The following is a 16,100-nucleotide window of genomic DNA, read 5'->3' as shown; positions in this document are numbered from 1 at the left end:
GCCACAGGAGTGATCCATCTAATGCAGATGTTATCGTGTTATATTACTCTCTCTCAAGGTTACTCCTCTACTGACTACCAGGTCCTTCATAAGCACCAACTCCACCTTTCCCTGTGATATGGTTTGGCTGTGTCCCCACCCAAATCTCATCTTGAATTGTAACTCCCACAATTCCTGCGTGTCATGGGAGGAACCTAGTGGGAGGTGATTGAATTATGGGAGTGAGAGGTGGTTGAATTATGGGGGTGGGTCTTTCCTGTGCTGTTCTCATGATAGTGAATGAGTCTCATGAGATCTGATGGTTTTAAAAATGGGAGTTTCCCTGCACAAGCTCTCTGTTTGCCCCACTGCCATCCATGTAAGACATGACTTGCTCCTTCTTGCCTTCCACCATGATTGTGAGGCCTCTCCAGCCATGTGGAACTGTAAGTTCATTAAAACTCTTTTTCTTCCCAGTCTCAGGTATGTCTTTATCAGCAGCATGAAAATGGACTAATACAATAAATTGCTATCAGGAGAATGGGGCATTGCTGAAAAGATATATAAAAATGTGTAATGTGGAAGCAACTTTGGAACTGGATAACAGGCAGAGGTTGGAACAGTTTGGAGGGCTCAGAAGAAGACAGGAAAATGTGGGGAATTTTGGAACTTCCTAGAGACTTGTTGAATAGCTTTGACAAAAATGCTGATAGTGATATGAGCAATAAGGTCCAGGCTGAGGTGGTCTCAGATGGAGATGAGGAACTTGTTGGGAACTGGAGCAAAGGTGACTCTTGTTATGTTTTAGCAAAGAGACTGGCAGCATTTTGCTCTTGTCCTAGAGATTTGTGGAACTTTGAACTTGAGAGAAATGATTTAGGGTATCTGGTGGAAGAAATTTCTGAGCAGCAATGCATTCAAGAGTGATTTGAGTGCTGTTAAAGGCATTCAGTTTTATAACGGAAGCAGAGCATAAAAGTTCAGAAAATTTGCAGCCTAACAATGTGATAGAAAATAAAATCCCATTTTCTGAGGAGAAATTAAAGCTGGCTGCAGGAATTTGCATAAGTAACAAGGATCTGAATGTTAATCACCAAGACAATGGGGAAAATGTCTCCAGGGCATATCAGAGGTCTTCATGGCAGCGCCTCTCATCACAGGCCTGTAGACCTAGGAAGAAAAAATGGTTTTGTGGACCAGGCCCAGGGTTCCCATGCTGTGTTTGGTGCCCTGCATCCCAGCCGCTCCAGCTATGACTAAAAGGGGCCAAAGTACAGCTCAGGTTGTGACTTCAGAGGGTGTAAGCCCCAAACCTTGACAGCTTCCACATGACATTAAGCCTGCAGGTGCACAGAAATCAAGAATTGAGGTTTGGGAGCCTCTGCCTAGATTTCAGAGGATGTATGGAAATGGCTGGATGTCCAAGCAGAAGTTTGCTGCAGGGGCAGCACTCTCATTGGAGAACCTCTGCTAGGACAGTGAGGAAGGAAAATATGGGGTTGGAACCCACACACAGAGTCCCTACTGGGGCATCACCTAGTGGAGCTTTGAGGAGAGGGCCACCCTCCTCCAGACCCCAGAATGGTAGATCCACTGACAGCTTGTATCATGTGCTTGGAAAAGCTGCAGACACTCAACACCACCCCATGAAAGCAGCCTGGAAAGAGGCTGTATCCTGCAAATCCACAGAGGTGGAGCTGCGCACGACCATGGGAACCCACCTTTTGCATCAGCATGACCCACATGCAAGACATGGAGTCAAAGGAGATCATGTTGGAGCTTTAAGCTTTGACTGCTCTGCTGGATTTTGGACTTGCCTAGGGCCTGTAGCCCTTTGTTTTGGCCAATTTCTTTCATTTGGAATGGCTGTATTTACCCAATGCCTGTATCCCCATTGTATCTAGAAAGTAACTAAGTTGACAGGCTCATAGGCGCAAGGCATTTGCTTTGCTTCAGATGAGATGTTGGACTGTTGACTTTTCAGTTAATGCTGAAATGAGTTAAGACTTTGGGGGACTGTTGGGGAGGCATGGTTGGTTTTGAAATGTGAGGACATGAGATTTGGGAGGGGCCAGGGGCAGAGTGATATGGTTTGGCTATGTCCCCACTCAAATCTCATCTTGAATTGTAACTCCCACAATTCCCCTGTGTCATGGGAGGAACCTGGTAGGAGATGATTGAATTATAGGGGCGAGTCTTTCCTGCTCTGTTCTTATGATAGTGAATGAATCTCACAAGATCTGATGGCTTTAAAAACAGGAGTTCCCTGCACAAGCTCTCTCTTTGCTTACCACCATCTGTGTAAGATGTTACTTGCTCCTCCTTGCCTTCCACCATGATTGTGAGGCCTCCCCAGCCATGTGGAACTGTAAGTCCATTAAACCTCTTTCTTTTGTAAATTTCCCAGTCTTAAGTATGTCTTTATCAGCAGTGTGAAAATGGACTAATACGCCCTGCTCTTCTGCAGACCCTCCTCCATATGCATCCCGTGAGCCTTCAACTTCCTATTCTTATCCCTTCACATCTTTGCCATGTTGCTCCCTATGCCCAGAATGACTTTCATATTTATGTTGTTGGAGTCCTTCAAGGTCTAGCTCTGATGTCCCCTACTCTATGAAGCTTTTCTGAATCCATTCAGGATAAAATTAATTTTTTTATTTATTTATGTTTTTCATAGCATATTATATTAAAATATCACTTATCCTAATATATTTGGCTAGCTTTTTGTTGTCTGCATTTTATTATAAACTCCCTAGGTACTCCTGATCTGCTGAATTAAACTTTTACCCCAGAGCCTAGCATGGTACCTAGAATATATTAGCAGCTCAATAAGTATATATTATTAACATCGTAGTACATTTGCAGAATGGTATCCATTTTTATTTTATAAAGATATTCCATTGAATATAGATATTTTACTTATAATTACAATAACAATAACTAATACATGTAGCATAGTACTTATTATATGTTTGGCACTATTCTAAAGAATTCATGCATATTAACTCATTCAGTTCTTACAATAATTCTATTATTAAACTTATGCTCATTTTACAGATAAGAAAATTGAAATGCAGTGAGGTTAAGTAAGTTGCTCAAAATTAGTAGTGCCAGGATTCAAACTCTGCTACTGATATGGACAGGAGGCTGGAAAATACTGGGTAGAAGAGGGTGGAGTCCCTGGCAAGGGTTCCACCCTAAAGCTGGGCCCCACGGCCCTAAATGAGAACTTTACTTCCCTGTTTTCCCACCTGGATGTTGCCTTTTGGCCCAGCATGCCCCCTATCCTGTGCCGATAAGAACTCCAGACCCCAAACTCAGCTCATACACACACGGAAGAGAGAAGCATCTGAACATCAAGAAGAGAAGAAGCTGCTGGACATCAGAAACTGTGAAAGGAGAGGAGTTTGGCTGAGCTCCAGGGGAAGACTGCCTGCACATTCCATCCCCTTTTCAGTTCCCCACCCTGCTGTCAGCCACATTTACCACTCAATAAAATCTTCACATTCACCATCCTTCAAGTCCGTGTGACCTCATTCCTCTTGGGCACTGGACAAGGACCCAGTTGCGGGTTCAGTAGGCTGTCACACTGACTCTCCACTGAGCTGTTTAACACTTAAGTTGTCTGCAGACAGCAAAGCTAAAACAGCACACTGTAACACATGCCCTCTGGGGCTCTAGAGGCTGTGGACAGCCCCTAGACGCTGCTGTGGGCTGGTAAGGAGTTTATTCCTGCTGGTGCCCAAAGGCACTCACCCCAGCTCCTGCACCCACTCACCTACATCTTCCCCCTCTTTCAAGGGGTTTGAGCGCTGCAGGCTGAGTAAGTGAGCCAGCGCTTCACAAGTCCCATGGGGTCAAGGGAACCCATCTCACTACCCTGGCTCCACAGCTTACATCCAAGCCATAATACCATTCTCCATCTCTTGGGGAAAAGTTGATTTGGCTAAAAAGCAGGGTTTTAGATCCTTTTTGAGTAGCTGAATTGCTGAGGATAATACTTGAACATTAGACTATGTTGACATGTTACCATGAATCCAAATAAAGTGGTCTCCTTTCACCCATCCTTATATTTTGTGTACACTCCCTTCCTAACATTACTCCCACTATATTATTTCGGATTTATTTCCATTCTGCCTCTTTTATCTGATTGGGAACAACTTGAGGTCGGAAATGTGTCTTTTTTTTTTTTTTTTTACTTTGTGACCTATCCATGCACAGTATGGTAACTGGCAGATGTTTGCCCAACCAATGTTTATTGGATAAAATGATAAGGAATAGTCCATATATCTTAAAAGAAAATAAAATTGCCACATCCATAAATACAAGTTGGTAAGACCTGTGATTTACCACCAATTGACTTAATTCTAAGAGATGAGATTAGAATATCGTGTCCTTTTTCATGAGAGTTTATTTAGTTACTATTTTAATCTTCTCTCTCTATTACAATGGGAGGTGATTAAGAGCTGTTGAATCTGGAGTCAGATTTGTCAGGGTTCAAAATAATGGCTGTAACATCTAGGTGCTGAGTGATGTTGGGCATGTTACTTAATTTCTCTGTGCCTCGTCTGAAGACCAAGGATAAAAGAAATCTCTATAGGACTGCTGTGAGATTAAATAAGACAATACATGCAAATTGTTTAGAACATATAGTAGAGTTAGCATTCTGTGTTAGTAGCTATAACATCATTATTATTGTAAAAATAATTACACTTAGTATTTAAGTATACACTTACCAAGCTTTGTTTTTGATTATGAAGCTTCTTTACACTTCAAAGAAAGTTTAGGCCCATCAACAACTTCATCTTCAAAGCTCTGAGTTTTTGAAATGGGTTTTGACAAGAACACCTCCCAGAAGGATAAATCTTCTGCTCAGAATCTCTTTCCAAGGCTGATATCCAGTTGTCATATAAATAGTGGAATAAAAAAGACAGAGAAGGGACAGTGGGCCAGGAACAGAGCCGCATAAAATGACAGACAGTAAATGAAAAGGACTGTAATTTAGAATCGTCCTAATGTGAAACAGCATGCATCAAGACAAGTGGAGTGATAGCTCTGTCAGCTTTGCTGGCAAGGTGACCCCCAAATAAGTCATGTCTACTTAATACAATGTGAGCATCAGTTGTGGCAGCGCCAAGAGTGACAACTAACTAAGGCAAACACAACATTGCACCTGGCTCACAGTATCTCCAAGAGTAATTTGTAACGCTATTTCAAGTGATTCCAATAGAACATGTTGTTCTCTGCAGAAATCATGCTTTTGGGAAACAGGTTAGGGTTCATGGCAAAATAGAGATGAAAATTATCTGGAATGTTATAAACAAGCAAGAAATTATTAGGAAGTTTATAACTGAAAGCCATAATAACTGGCAATTGGGCTTTTCTTAATAACCAAAAAATATTTAATATAGAAACAAGCAAGTCAAGCAAACTAAGCCCAGTAAGTACTCAGAAATAAAATATGTATCAAATGTGTGTAATGAGTAATAGGATGTGACCAGTACTGGTTGAATTGAGAACAAGGGAGTCTCATGGGTCTAGAAGCTGGAACTGTGGCTTCTAAGACAGGCTGTGGGCCTGGATCTGTGTGATGCTGGCTGACTCCCCAATACCTTTTTTTTATCCTCGCTAATCATCCCTCAGGGATTCAGAATTTTTGGCTTTGGAAAGCACTTTCAAAAGATCTAAAGATCTAAAAATCCTTAGATAAAATGAATGATTTTCTGATGGAAGAGCCAACTTTCTTTCCTGGGAAGCATCCAGCCATAAAAGATCTAAAAATATCTTGGAAACACCATATATTTGAAAAATGGAAGCAGAAATTTTATTTTTCTTACTACCCAGCTTACTCTCATATGTAATTATTCTATATCTTTATGGTCAAATTGTAATGTTGGTGCTAGTTAAAGATCTGGGAAGCTTACGATATTCACTCAGGGGAGGCGAAAAGAAGGAAACACAGTTGAAATTATTAGATCACTAAGTCTCAAAGAAAAATGGCCATTTAGTAAGACTTTTCTTAGGCTGATGGGTTACATTGCAATGTTGGATTATCTGTTCTTGTGGGAAAAAAAAAGGTGGAAAGATAATTAAAATTCCTTATGTAATTAAGCCAGTCCTCAATGGAAAATGAAAGACCATGGTATGTGGAAGAGGAAATTGATACAGGAATCAATTTATTTAGTAGATGTCAGCTATCTGTCAGGCTCAAGGCTAGGCACTTTTCATGTTTTATCCCAAGGAAATATATCAATACAATCCCTGGATTGCACCCCTAGACATTTTGAATTAATTAGTGAGTATAATATAGAGCTGAGACCAAGAACCACTGACTTTTGGGTGTTCCATGAAAACTAATTTATTCTCCCTAGTACCTTTTTTTCCTGTGCTGTTGAATTCCATAAATTTTCTTGGGCACATTTCTTTAAAGCACCTGCATGCTACCTACAATAACAGGATCACCTTGAAACACACCCAGTAATTCTTAAATATTTTCCACTCTTGAACCTGTGTACAAACCTCACAAATTCAAGGTTAGTCATTGCTATAATTTGAATGTGTTCCCAAAAGTTCATGTGCTAGCAACTTAATCCCCAATGCAACAAAGTTGAGAAGTGGGACCTTTCAGGGGTGATTAGGTTATGACGGCTGTGTGTGGAAAAGCTCACTCAAACTCAAAATGACTTTTCTATTCCTCATTCTACAACAACAATCAACACAGAAGACCTCTGTGAACAAATGTGTGGAGGTTTTCCCCTACCAATAAGTAAGCAATTAATTCTGCAGCAGACACCAGCTGGCTGTCCTCTAATTCAATTTTGACACTATCTACCTGGAGATAGCATCAGTTTCTAAAAGTTGAGGAGTCAGTTCCCAAGGCCCACCCCCTCCCTGCTTACTTCTGATGCCAGTTGCAAGCCTTAGGTTATTTTGTCTATGCTTCTGACCAACTGGCTATAAATTAGGGTTTACACAATCCCCTCCTCAGGTTCCATTAATTTGCTAGAGCAGCTCACAGAACTAAGGAAAACACTCACACTTACCAGATTATTGCAAAGGATATTGTAAAGGATACAAGTAAACAGCCAGATGAAGATATACGTAGGGTAAGATCTGGAAGAGTCACAAGCACAGAAGCTTCTATCCTGGTGGTGTTGGGGTGCACCACCTTCCCAGCATGTAGATGAGTTCTTATTTACCTTCCTGTAGGAATATACATGTTCAGCTATCTAGAAGCTCTCTGAACCCAGTCTTTTGGGGTTTTTATGGAAGTTTCACTACATAAGCATGATTATTAAATCACTGGCTATTGGCGATAACTTTCAGCCCCTCTCTTCTTCCTGGAGGCTGAGGGTGAGCTGAAAGTCCCAGCCTTCTAGTCCTGCTTGGTCTTTTCAATGACCAGCCTCCATCCTAAAGTTACCTAGGGGCTCCCAGCCACCAGTCAACTCTTTAGCATACAAAAAGACATCATTTTGGAGTTTCTAAGGATTTTAAAACTTATATTCCAGGAAGCAGGGCCAAAGATCAAATATATATTTCACAATACCATAGGACTCTGCTCTCATGAATGAGTGTCATTATTGCAGGAGTGTTTGTTATTGTGAGAGTGGGCTTGTTATAAAGCAAGTTCAGACCCCTCTTACATCCACTCTCACATGCGCATGTTGTCTTGCCCTTTCACCCTCTGCCATGAGACGACACAGCAAGAAAGCCCTTGCCAGAGTGGGCTTCTTAACCTTGGAGTTCCCAGCCTCCAGAACTGTAAGAAATAAATTTCTCCTCTGTAAAAATTACCCAGTCTGTGGTATTCTATTATAGCAACACAAAATAGACAAAGAAAGTCTTTCCATGGGTTCCTCCTTGGTCCTAAATTCAGAGTGGAATTTGGGGCAGCAGATTGAGTGCTGGTTATCTAGAGACTGTCTCTAACAATCTACAACTGTTATTTCCCCAGTGTTCTACAGTGTATGTAGGACTCAGCAGTCTTGCATTTAAAGCAACTAACATTGTTCTGTCTTCCATTGTCGAATGTGGAAGGATTGTCTTTTTCCTAGACTTGAATCTTTGCTTCAGGTATGCTTGCAAAGTAAGATGCAGCAGCCTACATTATAAAGCCTCCACCATTAGGTTTAGAATGGTCTAGCGGCACATACCTCTCCTGAAATTTGAAGTATACCTCTTTACACATCCCCAGTCTTCCCACTGCCATGCTATAGCTGAGACCTGCACAGCCCAAAGATTATTTGAGTGCAGTTGCCCACATGTACAGTCCTGCTTCTATGAAATAGCCACTTGCCTGTGTACAATATGGCCATAGCAGCAGTCAACTGCCAACATCATGCCATAACAGTTAAATGCCAACCACATAATGTTAAAAAACTTCTTGGCATAATATAATATTTTACCAACCAAAAAAGGGGGTGTGTGCTACTCACACAAAGTCCATGGTTCATGAATTCAAACCCTATGAGAAGCTTCTTGACATATTACGTTTATTTACAAATTCTACACCAAATTTTCTCAGTATGGAAAGCATATGTACAAATGTTGAGTCTTGAGATAAAACTCCCCAAATTACAAAATCCTACCGAGAAGCAAGTATTCCAAGAGGGATGATAACTTTCAAAGGGGGAAAAGGAGGAACGAAGTTAAGCAGGCCCAGATTATTCATACCCAACTGACCATCAAATGCATCACTTTGCCTCCCCTTGGGAAGGAAAGACAATATGCTAGGGTGGTGCGGGGGTTGTGGTGCATGCTGAGAGGCTTAAAGTGTTAAACTAATGGAACTCCCTAAATATGGAAGAAACATTAGATATGGAGAAGAAGCACTTCTCTCCCTAACAGTGTTCATTTGAAACAATGTTTTAAAATTGCATTATTTTAACTTCTAATTGAAGCATATTCAGAAAAATGAACTGTTTAAGTATGGTAGTTTTAAAATGTGTCCACAAATTCTTTGCTACTCCATCCTCCAACAATAAAGCCAAATTTTACTCCCCTTGACTATGGTTCAGAGTTAGTGACTTAAATCCTAATGAATAGAAAGTGATGGAAGGTCAATTCGGAACAAAGTGTGAGTTCCAAAACTAGGTCATAAATGGCATAGTGACTTCCTCTTTGCCTTTGAGTCACTTGGCTCTGAAGAAAGCCAGCTACCTTGCTGTGAGGACACTCGAGTAGCCCTATAGAGAGATCTATGTGGTGAGAAATTATGGCCTCCTGCTAAAAGCTAGTGAGAAACTGAAACTTCTTGCCTACAGCCATGTGAGTGGGCCATCTTGAAAGTAGATCCTCTAGCCTCGGTCAAGCCTTCAGATGATGCAGCCCCCTCCAACAGCTTGATGGTAATCTCATGAGAAATTTTGAACCAGAACTACCCAGCTAAGCTCTCTCCAATTCCTGGCCCAGAGAAATTAATACAATAATTAATTTTTTTTAAACCTCTAAGTTTTGAGTAATTTGTTAAGCAAAAAATCAATAATACAATAAGTATAAAGATAAAATAATTTTTCGAAATTAAACACCCTAATACCCAGATCAAAAAACAGAACATTATTCCACTTCAGAGACCCCCTTTATGTTTCTTTCCAGCCACTACTCTCTTCCCTGAATAGTAACTATAATCCTTACTTTTAACAGCATAGTCTCTTTTTGGCTTTTTTGAACTTTTATATAAATGGAATTTAACAGTATACACTACTTTTTGTCTGGCTTCTTTTACTTATTATGTTTATGAAATTTATGACTTTAGTTGTACATGGTTAGTTTTTATTGCTGTATAGTTTCCAGTGTAGACATATATAAAATTTATTCATCAAAAACATATATTATCAATTTTATTTAGTGATTTTTATGGCCACATTTAAAAATAAAGTTTTAACATTTAGCAGTGTAGCTGCCCATAACCCCCCTGTTTCTTTTCCATTTGGAGAGAGGGATGTTTGCTGTTGGCTTTACATTCAGACAGACCTGACTTGATATTAATTTTGGTCAGTGTTTGTGTGTGTGTGATCAAGTTAATTAAAGTCACACACACACACACTTTATTTATTTTTATTTTTATTTTTTTATTATACTTTAAGTTTTAGGGTACATGTGCACAATGTGCAGGTTAGTTACATATGTATACATGTGCCATGCTGGTGCGCTGCACCCACTAACTCGTCATCTAGCATTAGGTATATCTCTCAATGCTCTCCCTCCCCCCTCCCCCCACCCCACCACAGTCCCCAGAGTGTGATATTCCCCTGCCTGTGTCCATGTGATATCATTGTTCAATTCCCACCTTTGAGTGAGAATATGCGGTGTTTGGTTTTTTATTCTTGCGATAGTTTACTGAGAATGATGATTTCCAATTTCATCCATGTCCCTACAAAGGACATGAACTCATCATTTTTTATGGCTGCATAGTATTCCATGGTGTATATGTGCCACATTTTCTTAATCCAGTCTATCATTGTTGGACATTTGGGTTGGTTCCAAGTCTTCGCTATTGTGAATAATGCCGCAATAAACATACGTGTGCATGTGTCTTTATAGCAGCATGATTTATAGTCCTTTGGGTATATACCCAGTAATGGGATGGCTGGGTCAAATGGTATTTCTAGTTCTAGATCCCTGAGGAATCGCCACACTGACTTCCACAATGGTTGAACTAGTTTACAGTCCCACCAACAGTGTAAAAGCGTTCCTATTTCTCCACATCCTCTCCAGCACCTGTTGTTTCCTGACTTTCTAATGATTGCCATTCTAACTGGTGTGAGATGGTATCTCATTGTGGTTTTGATTTGCATTTCTCTGATGGCCAGTGATGATGAGCATTTTTTCATGTGTTTTTTGGCTGCATAAATGTCTTCTTTTGAGAAGTGTCTGTTCATGTCCTTTGCCCACTTTTTGATGGGGTTGTTTGTTTTTTTCTTGTAAATTTGTTTGAGTTCATTGTAGATTCTGGATATTAGCCCTTTGTCAGATGAGTAGATTGAGAAAATTTTCTCCCATTTTGTAGGTTGCCTATTCACTCTGATGGTAGTTTCTTTTGCTGTGCAGAAGCTCTTTAGTTTAATTAGATCCCATTTGTCAATTTTGGCTTTTGTTGCCATTGCTTTTGGTGTTTTGGGCATGAAGTCCGTGCCCATGCCTATGTCCTGAATGGTACTGCCTAGGTTTTCTTCTAGGGTTTTTATGGTTTTAGGTCTAATGTTTAAGTCTTTAATCCATCTTGAATTCATTTTTGTATAAGGTGTAAGGAAGGGATCCAGTTTCAGCTTTCTACATATGGCTAGCCAGTTTTCCCAGCACCATTTATTAAATAGGGAATCCTTTCCCCATTGCTTGTTTTTCTCAGGTTCATCAAAGATCAGATAGTTGTAGATATGCGGCGTTATTTCTGAGGGCTCTGTTGTGTTCCATTGATCTATATCTCTGTTTTGGTACCAGTACCATGCTGTTTTGGTTACTGTAGCCTTGTAGTATAGTTTGAAGTCAGGTAGTGTGATGCCTCCAGCTTTGTTCTTTTGGCTTAGGATTGCCTTGGCGATGCGGGCTCTTTTTTGGTTCCATATGAACTTTAAAGTAGTTTTTTCCAATTCTGTGGAGAAAGTCATTGGTTGCTTGATGGGGATGGCATTGAATCTGTAAATTACCTTGGGCAGTATGGCCATTTTCATGATATTGATTCTTCCTACCCATGAGCATGGAATGTTCTTCCATTTGTTTGTATCCTCTTTTATTTCCTCGAGCAGTGGTTTGTAGTTCTCCTTGAAGAGGTCCTTCACATCCCTTGTAAGTTGGATTCCTAGGTATTTTATTCTCTTTGAAGCAATTGTGAATGGGAGTTCACTCATGATTTGGCTCTCTGTTTGTCTGTTGTTGGTGTATGAGAATGCTTGTGATTTTTGTACATTGATTTTGTATCCTGAGACTTTGCTGAAGTTGTTTATCAGCTAAAGGAGATTTTGGGCTGAGACAATGGGGTTTTCTAGATATACAGTCATATCGTCTGCAAACAGGGACAATTTGACTTCCTCTTTTCCTAATTGAATACCCTTTATTTCCTTCTTCTGCCTAATTGCCCTGGCCAGAACTTCCAACACTATGTTGAATAGGAGTGGTGAGAGAGGGCATCCCTGTCTTGTGCCAGTTTTCAAAGGGAATGCTTCCAGTTTTTGCCCATTCAGTATGATATTGGCTGTGGGTTTGTCATAGGTAGCTCTTATTATTTTGAGATACGTCCCATCAATCCCTAATTTATTGAGAGTTTTTAGCATGAAGGGTTGTTGAATTTTATCAAAGGCTTTTTCTGCATCTATTGAGATAATCATGTGGTTTTTGTCTTTGGCTCTGTTTATATGCTGGATTACATTTATTGATTTGCGTATATTGAACCAGCCTTGCATCCCAGGGATGAAGCCCACTTGATCATGGTGGATAAGCTTTTTGATGTGCTGCTGGATTTGTTTTGCCAGTATTTTATTGAGGATTTTTGCATCAATGTTCATCAAAGATATTGGTCTAAAATTCTCTTTTTTGGTTGTGTCTCTGCCCGGCTTTGGTATCAGAATGATGCTGGCCTCATAAAATGAGTTAGGGAGGATTCCCTCTTTTTCTATTGATTGGAATAGTTTCAGAAGGAATGGTACCAGTTCCTCCTTGTACCTCTGGTAGAATTTGGCTGTGAATCCATCTGGTCCTGGACTCTTTTTGGTTGGTAAACTATTGATTATTGCCACAATTTTCAGCTCCTGTTATTGGTCTATTCAGAGATTCAACTTCTTCCTGGTTTAGTCTTGGGAGAGTGTATGTGTCGAGGAATTTATCCATTTCTTCTAGATTTTCTAGTTTATTTGCATAGAGGTGTTTGTAGTATTCTCTGATGGTAGTTTGTATTTCTGTGGGATCAGTGGTAATATCCCCTTTATCATTTTTCATTGCATCTATTTGATCCTTCTCTCTTTTTTTCTTTATTAGTCTTGCTAGCGGTCTATCAATTTTGTTGATCCTTTCAAAAAACCAGCTCCTGGATTCAATAATTTTTTGAAGAGTTTTTTGTGTCTGTATTTCCTGCAGTTCTGCTCTGATTTTAGTTATTTCTTGCCTTCTGCTAGCTTTTGAATGTGTTTGCTGTTGCTTTTCTAGTTCTTTTAATTGTGATGTTAGGGTGTCAATTTTGGATCTTTCCTGCTTTCTCTTGTGGGCATTTAGTGCTATAAATTTCCCTCTACACACTGCTTTGAATGCATCCCAAAGATTCTGGTATGTTTTGTCTTTGTTCTCTTTGGTTTCAAAGAACATCTTTATTTCTGCCTTCATTTCGTTATGTATCCAGTAGTCATTCAGGAGCAGGTTGTTCAGTTTCCATGCAGTTGAGCGGTTTTGAGTGAGATTCTTAATCCTGAGTTCTAGTTTGATTGCACTGTGGTCTGAGAGATAGTTTGTTATAATCTCTGTTCTTTTACATTTGCTGAGGAGAGCTTTACTTCCAAGTATGTGGTCAATTTTGGAATAGGTGTGGTGTGGTGCTGAAAAAAATGTATATTCTGTTGATTTGGGGTGGAGAGTTCTGTAGATGTCTATTAGGTCCGCTTGGTGCAGAGCTGAGTTCAATTCCTGGGTATCCTTGTTGACTTTCTGTCTCGTTGATCTGTCTAATGTTGACAGTGGGGTGTTAAAGTCTCCCATTATTAATGTGTGGGAGTCTAAGTCTCTTTGTAGGTCACTCAGGACTTGCTTTATGAATCTGGGTGCTCCTGTATTGGGTGCATATATATTTAGGATAGTTAGCTCTTCTTGTTGAATTAATCCCTTTACCATTATGTAATGGCCTTCTTTGTCTCTTTTGATCTTTGTTGGTTTAAAATCTGTTTTATCAGAGACTAGGATTGCAACCCCTGCCTTTTTTTGTTTTCCATTTGCTTGGTAGATCTTCCTCCATCCTTTTATTTTGAGCCTATGTGTGTCTCTGCACGTGAGATGGGTTTCCTGAATACAGCACACTGATGGGTCTTGACTTTTTATCCAATTTGCCAGTCTGTGTCTTTTAATTGGAGCATTTAGTCCATTTACATTTAAAGTTAATATTGTTATGTGTGAATTTGATCCTGTCATTATGATGTTAGCTGGTGATTTTGCTCGTTAGTTGATGCAGTTTCTTCCTAGTCTCGATGGTCTTTACATTTTGGCATGATTTCACAACGGCTGGTACCGGTTGTTCCTTTCCATGTTTAGCGCTTCCTTCAGGAGCTCTTTTAGGGCAGGCCTGGTGGTGACAAAATCTCTCAGCATTTGCTTGTCTGTAAAGTATTTTATTTCTCCTTCACTTATGAAGCTTAGTTTGGGTGGATATGAAATTCTGGGTTGAAAATTCTTTTCTTTAAGAATGTTGAATATTGGCCCCCACTCTCTTCTGGCTTGTAGGGTTTCTGCCGAGAGATCCGCTGTTAGTCTGATGGGCTTCCCTTTGAGGGTAACCCGACCTTTCTGTCTGGCTGCCCTTAACATTTTTTCCTTCATTTCAACTTTGGTGAATCTGACAATTATGTGTCTTGGAGTTGCTGTTCTCGAGGAGTATCTTTGTGGCGTTCTCTGTATTTCCTGAATCTGAACGTTGTCCTGCCTTACTAGATTGGGGAAGTTCTCCTGGAAAATATCCTGCAGAGTGTTTTCCAACTTGGTTCCATTCTCCCCATCACTTTCAGGTACACCAATCAGACGTAGATTTGGTCTTTTCACATAGTCCCATATTTCTTGGAGGCTTTGCTCATTTCTTTTTATTCTTTTTTCTCTAAACTTCCCTTCTTGCTTCATTTCATTCATTTCATCTTCCATTGCTGATACCCTTTCTTCCAGTTGATCGCATTGGCTCCGGAGGCTTCTGCATTCTTCATGTAGTTCTCGAGCCTTGGTTTTCAGTTCCATCAGCTCCTTTAAGCACTTCTCTGTATTGGTTATTCTAGTTATAGATTCTTCTAAAATTTTTTTCAAAGTTTTCAACTTTTTTGCCTTTGGTTTGAATGTCCTCCCGTAGCTCAGAGTAATTTGATCGTCTGAAGCCTTCTTCTCTCAGCTCGTCAAAGTCATTCTCCATCCAGCTTTGTTCCGTTGCTGGTGAGGAACTGCGTTCCTTTGGAGGAGGAGAGGCACTCTGCGTTTTAGAGTTTCCAGTTTTTCTGTTCTGTTTTTTCCCCATCTTTGTGGTTTTATCTACTTTTGGTCTTTGATGATGGTGATGTACAGATGGGTTTTTGGTGTGGATGTCCTTTCTGTTTGTTAGTTTTCCTTCTAACAGACAGGACCCTCAGCTGCAGGTCTGTTGGAATACCCTGCCGCACACACACACTTTAAGTCACAAAGATATAAATGCACACACATTACATATATATAAACATAAATATATCTAATATGCAAATAGAATAATGAGAAGAATTATATAATTATCTTCATAGACACCAAAATTCTTTGAATGAAATTAAACACCTATTCCTGAAAAAACAAAAAATAATTAATAAAATAAAGTCTATGGATACTCAACACATACATCAGACCCCAATTTGATATTTTACTCAGTGGGGAAACCTAAAAAAATCAATGCTAAAGCTAATATAATCAATGATGGTATATTAGGATTTTCTAGAGAAACAGACCCAGTAGGATATATAGAGATATATAGGAGGAGATTTATTATAGGAATTGTCTTATATAATTATGAAGGCTGAGAAGTCCCACAATATGTCACCTGCAAACTGTAGAATCAAAAAAGCTGGTAGTGTAATTCGTCTTACGTTCAGAGGCCTGAGGACCAGAGGAGCCAATGATGCAATGTCCAGTCCAAGGCTACTCATGTATTAGTGCTATCAGATATTAAAAACATATTCTAAAGCCTCTATACTTAAAACAATATGACATTGAGGAATAAATAGATAAAAAATTTTATAAATAGACTCAAATCCACCTAAAAATTTTGCTTATGGTAAAAGTGGCGTCTTAAATCATGGGGATACATGAGGTGCAATAAATAATGTTAAAGCAACTAAATAGCATTTGAAAAAGAAAAAATTGTATTCATACTTTGCACAGTATAATGATGAAATCTAAATGAATTAGAGAAAATAAATCATACA

At 39.6% G+C, this 16,100-nt stretch overlaps 1 protein-coding gene across 2 annotated transcripts in view; it reads left to right on the top strand.

Moving 5' to 3' along the window:
• The window catches only part of LOC106635381 (uncharacterized), a 76,895-nt gene that overhangs the window by 5,368 nt on the left and 55,427 nt on the right, over positions 1-16,100 (top strand). Inside the window, exon 3 of one of the 2 annotated variants that reach the window (XM_055095901.2) lies at positions 3,254-3,435. The exons of the other annotated variant lie outside the window; for it this stretch is intronic. Coding sequence (XP_054951876.1) covers positions 3,254-3,394 — 141 coding nt within the window. The 3' untranslated portion in view covers positions 3,395-3,435. Of the gene's footprint in view, positions 1-3,253; positions 3,436-16,100 lie in introns of those variants that run through there. 2 annotated transcript variants of the gene reach the window in all.

The sequence above is a fragment of the Pan paniscus genome, chromosome 10 (genome assembly GCF_029289425.2).
Source record: "Pan paniscus chromosome 10, NHGRI_mPanPan1-v2.0_pri, whole genome shotgun sequence".
In the NCBI taxonomy this organism is placed as follows: Eukaryota; Metazoa; Chordata; class Mammalia; order Primates; family Hominidae; genus Pan; species Pan paniscus.
Note: the sequence above shows the minus strand (reverse complement) of the source record. Positions and strands in the feature narration are given on the sequence as shown.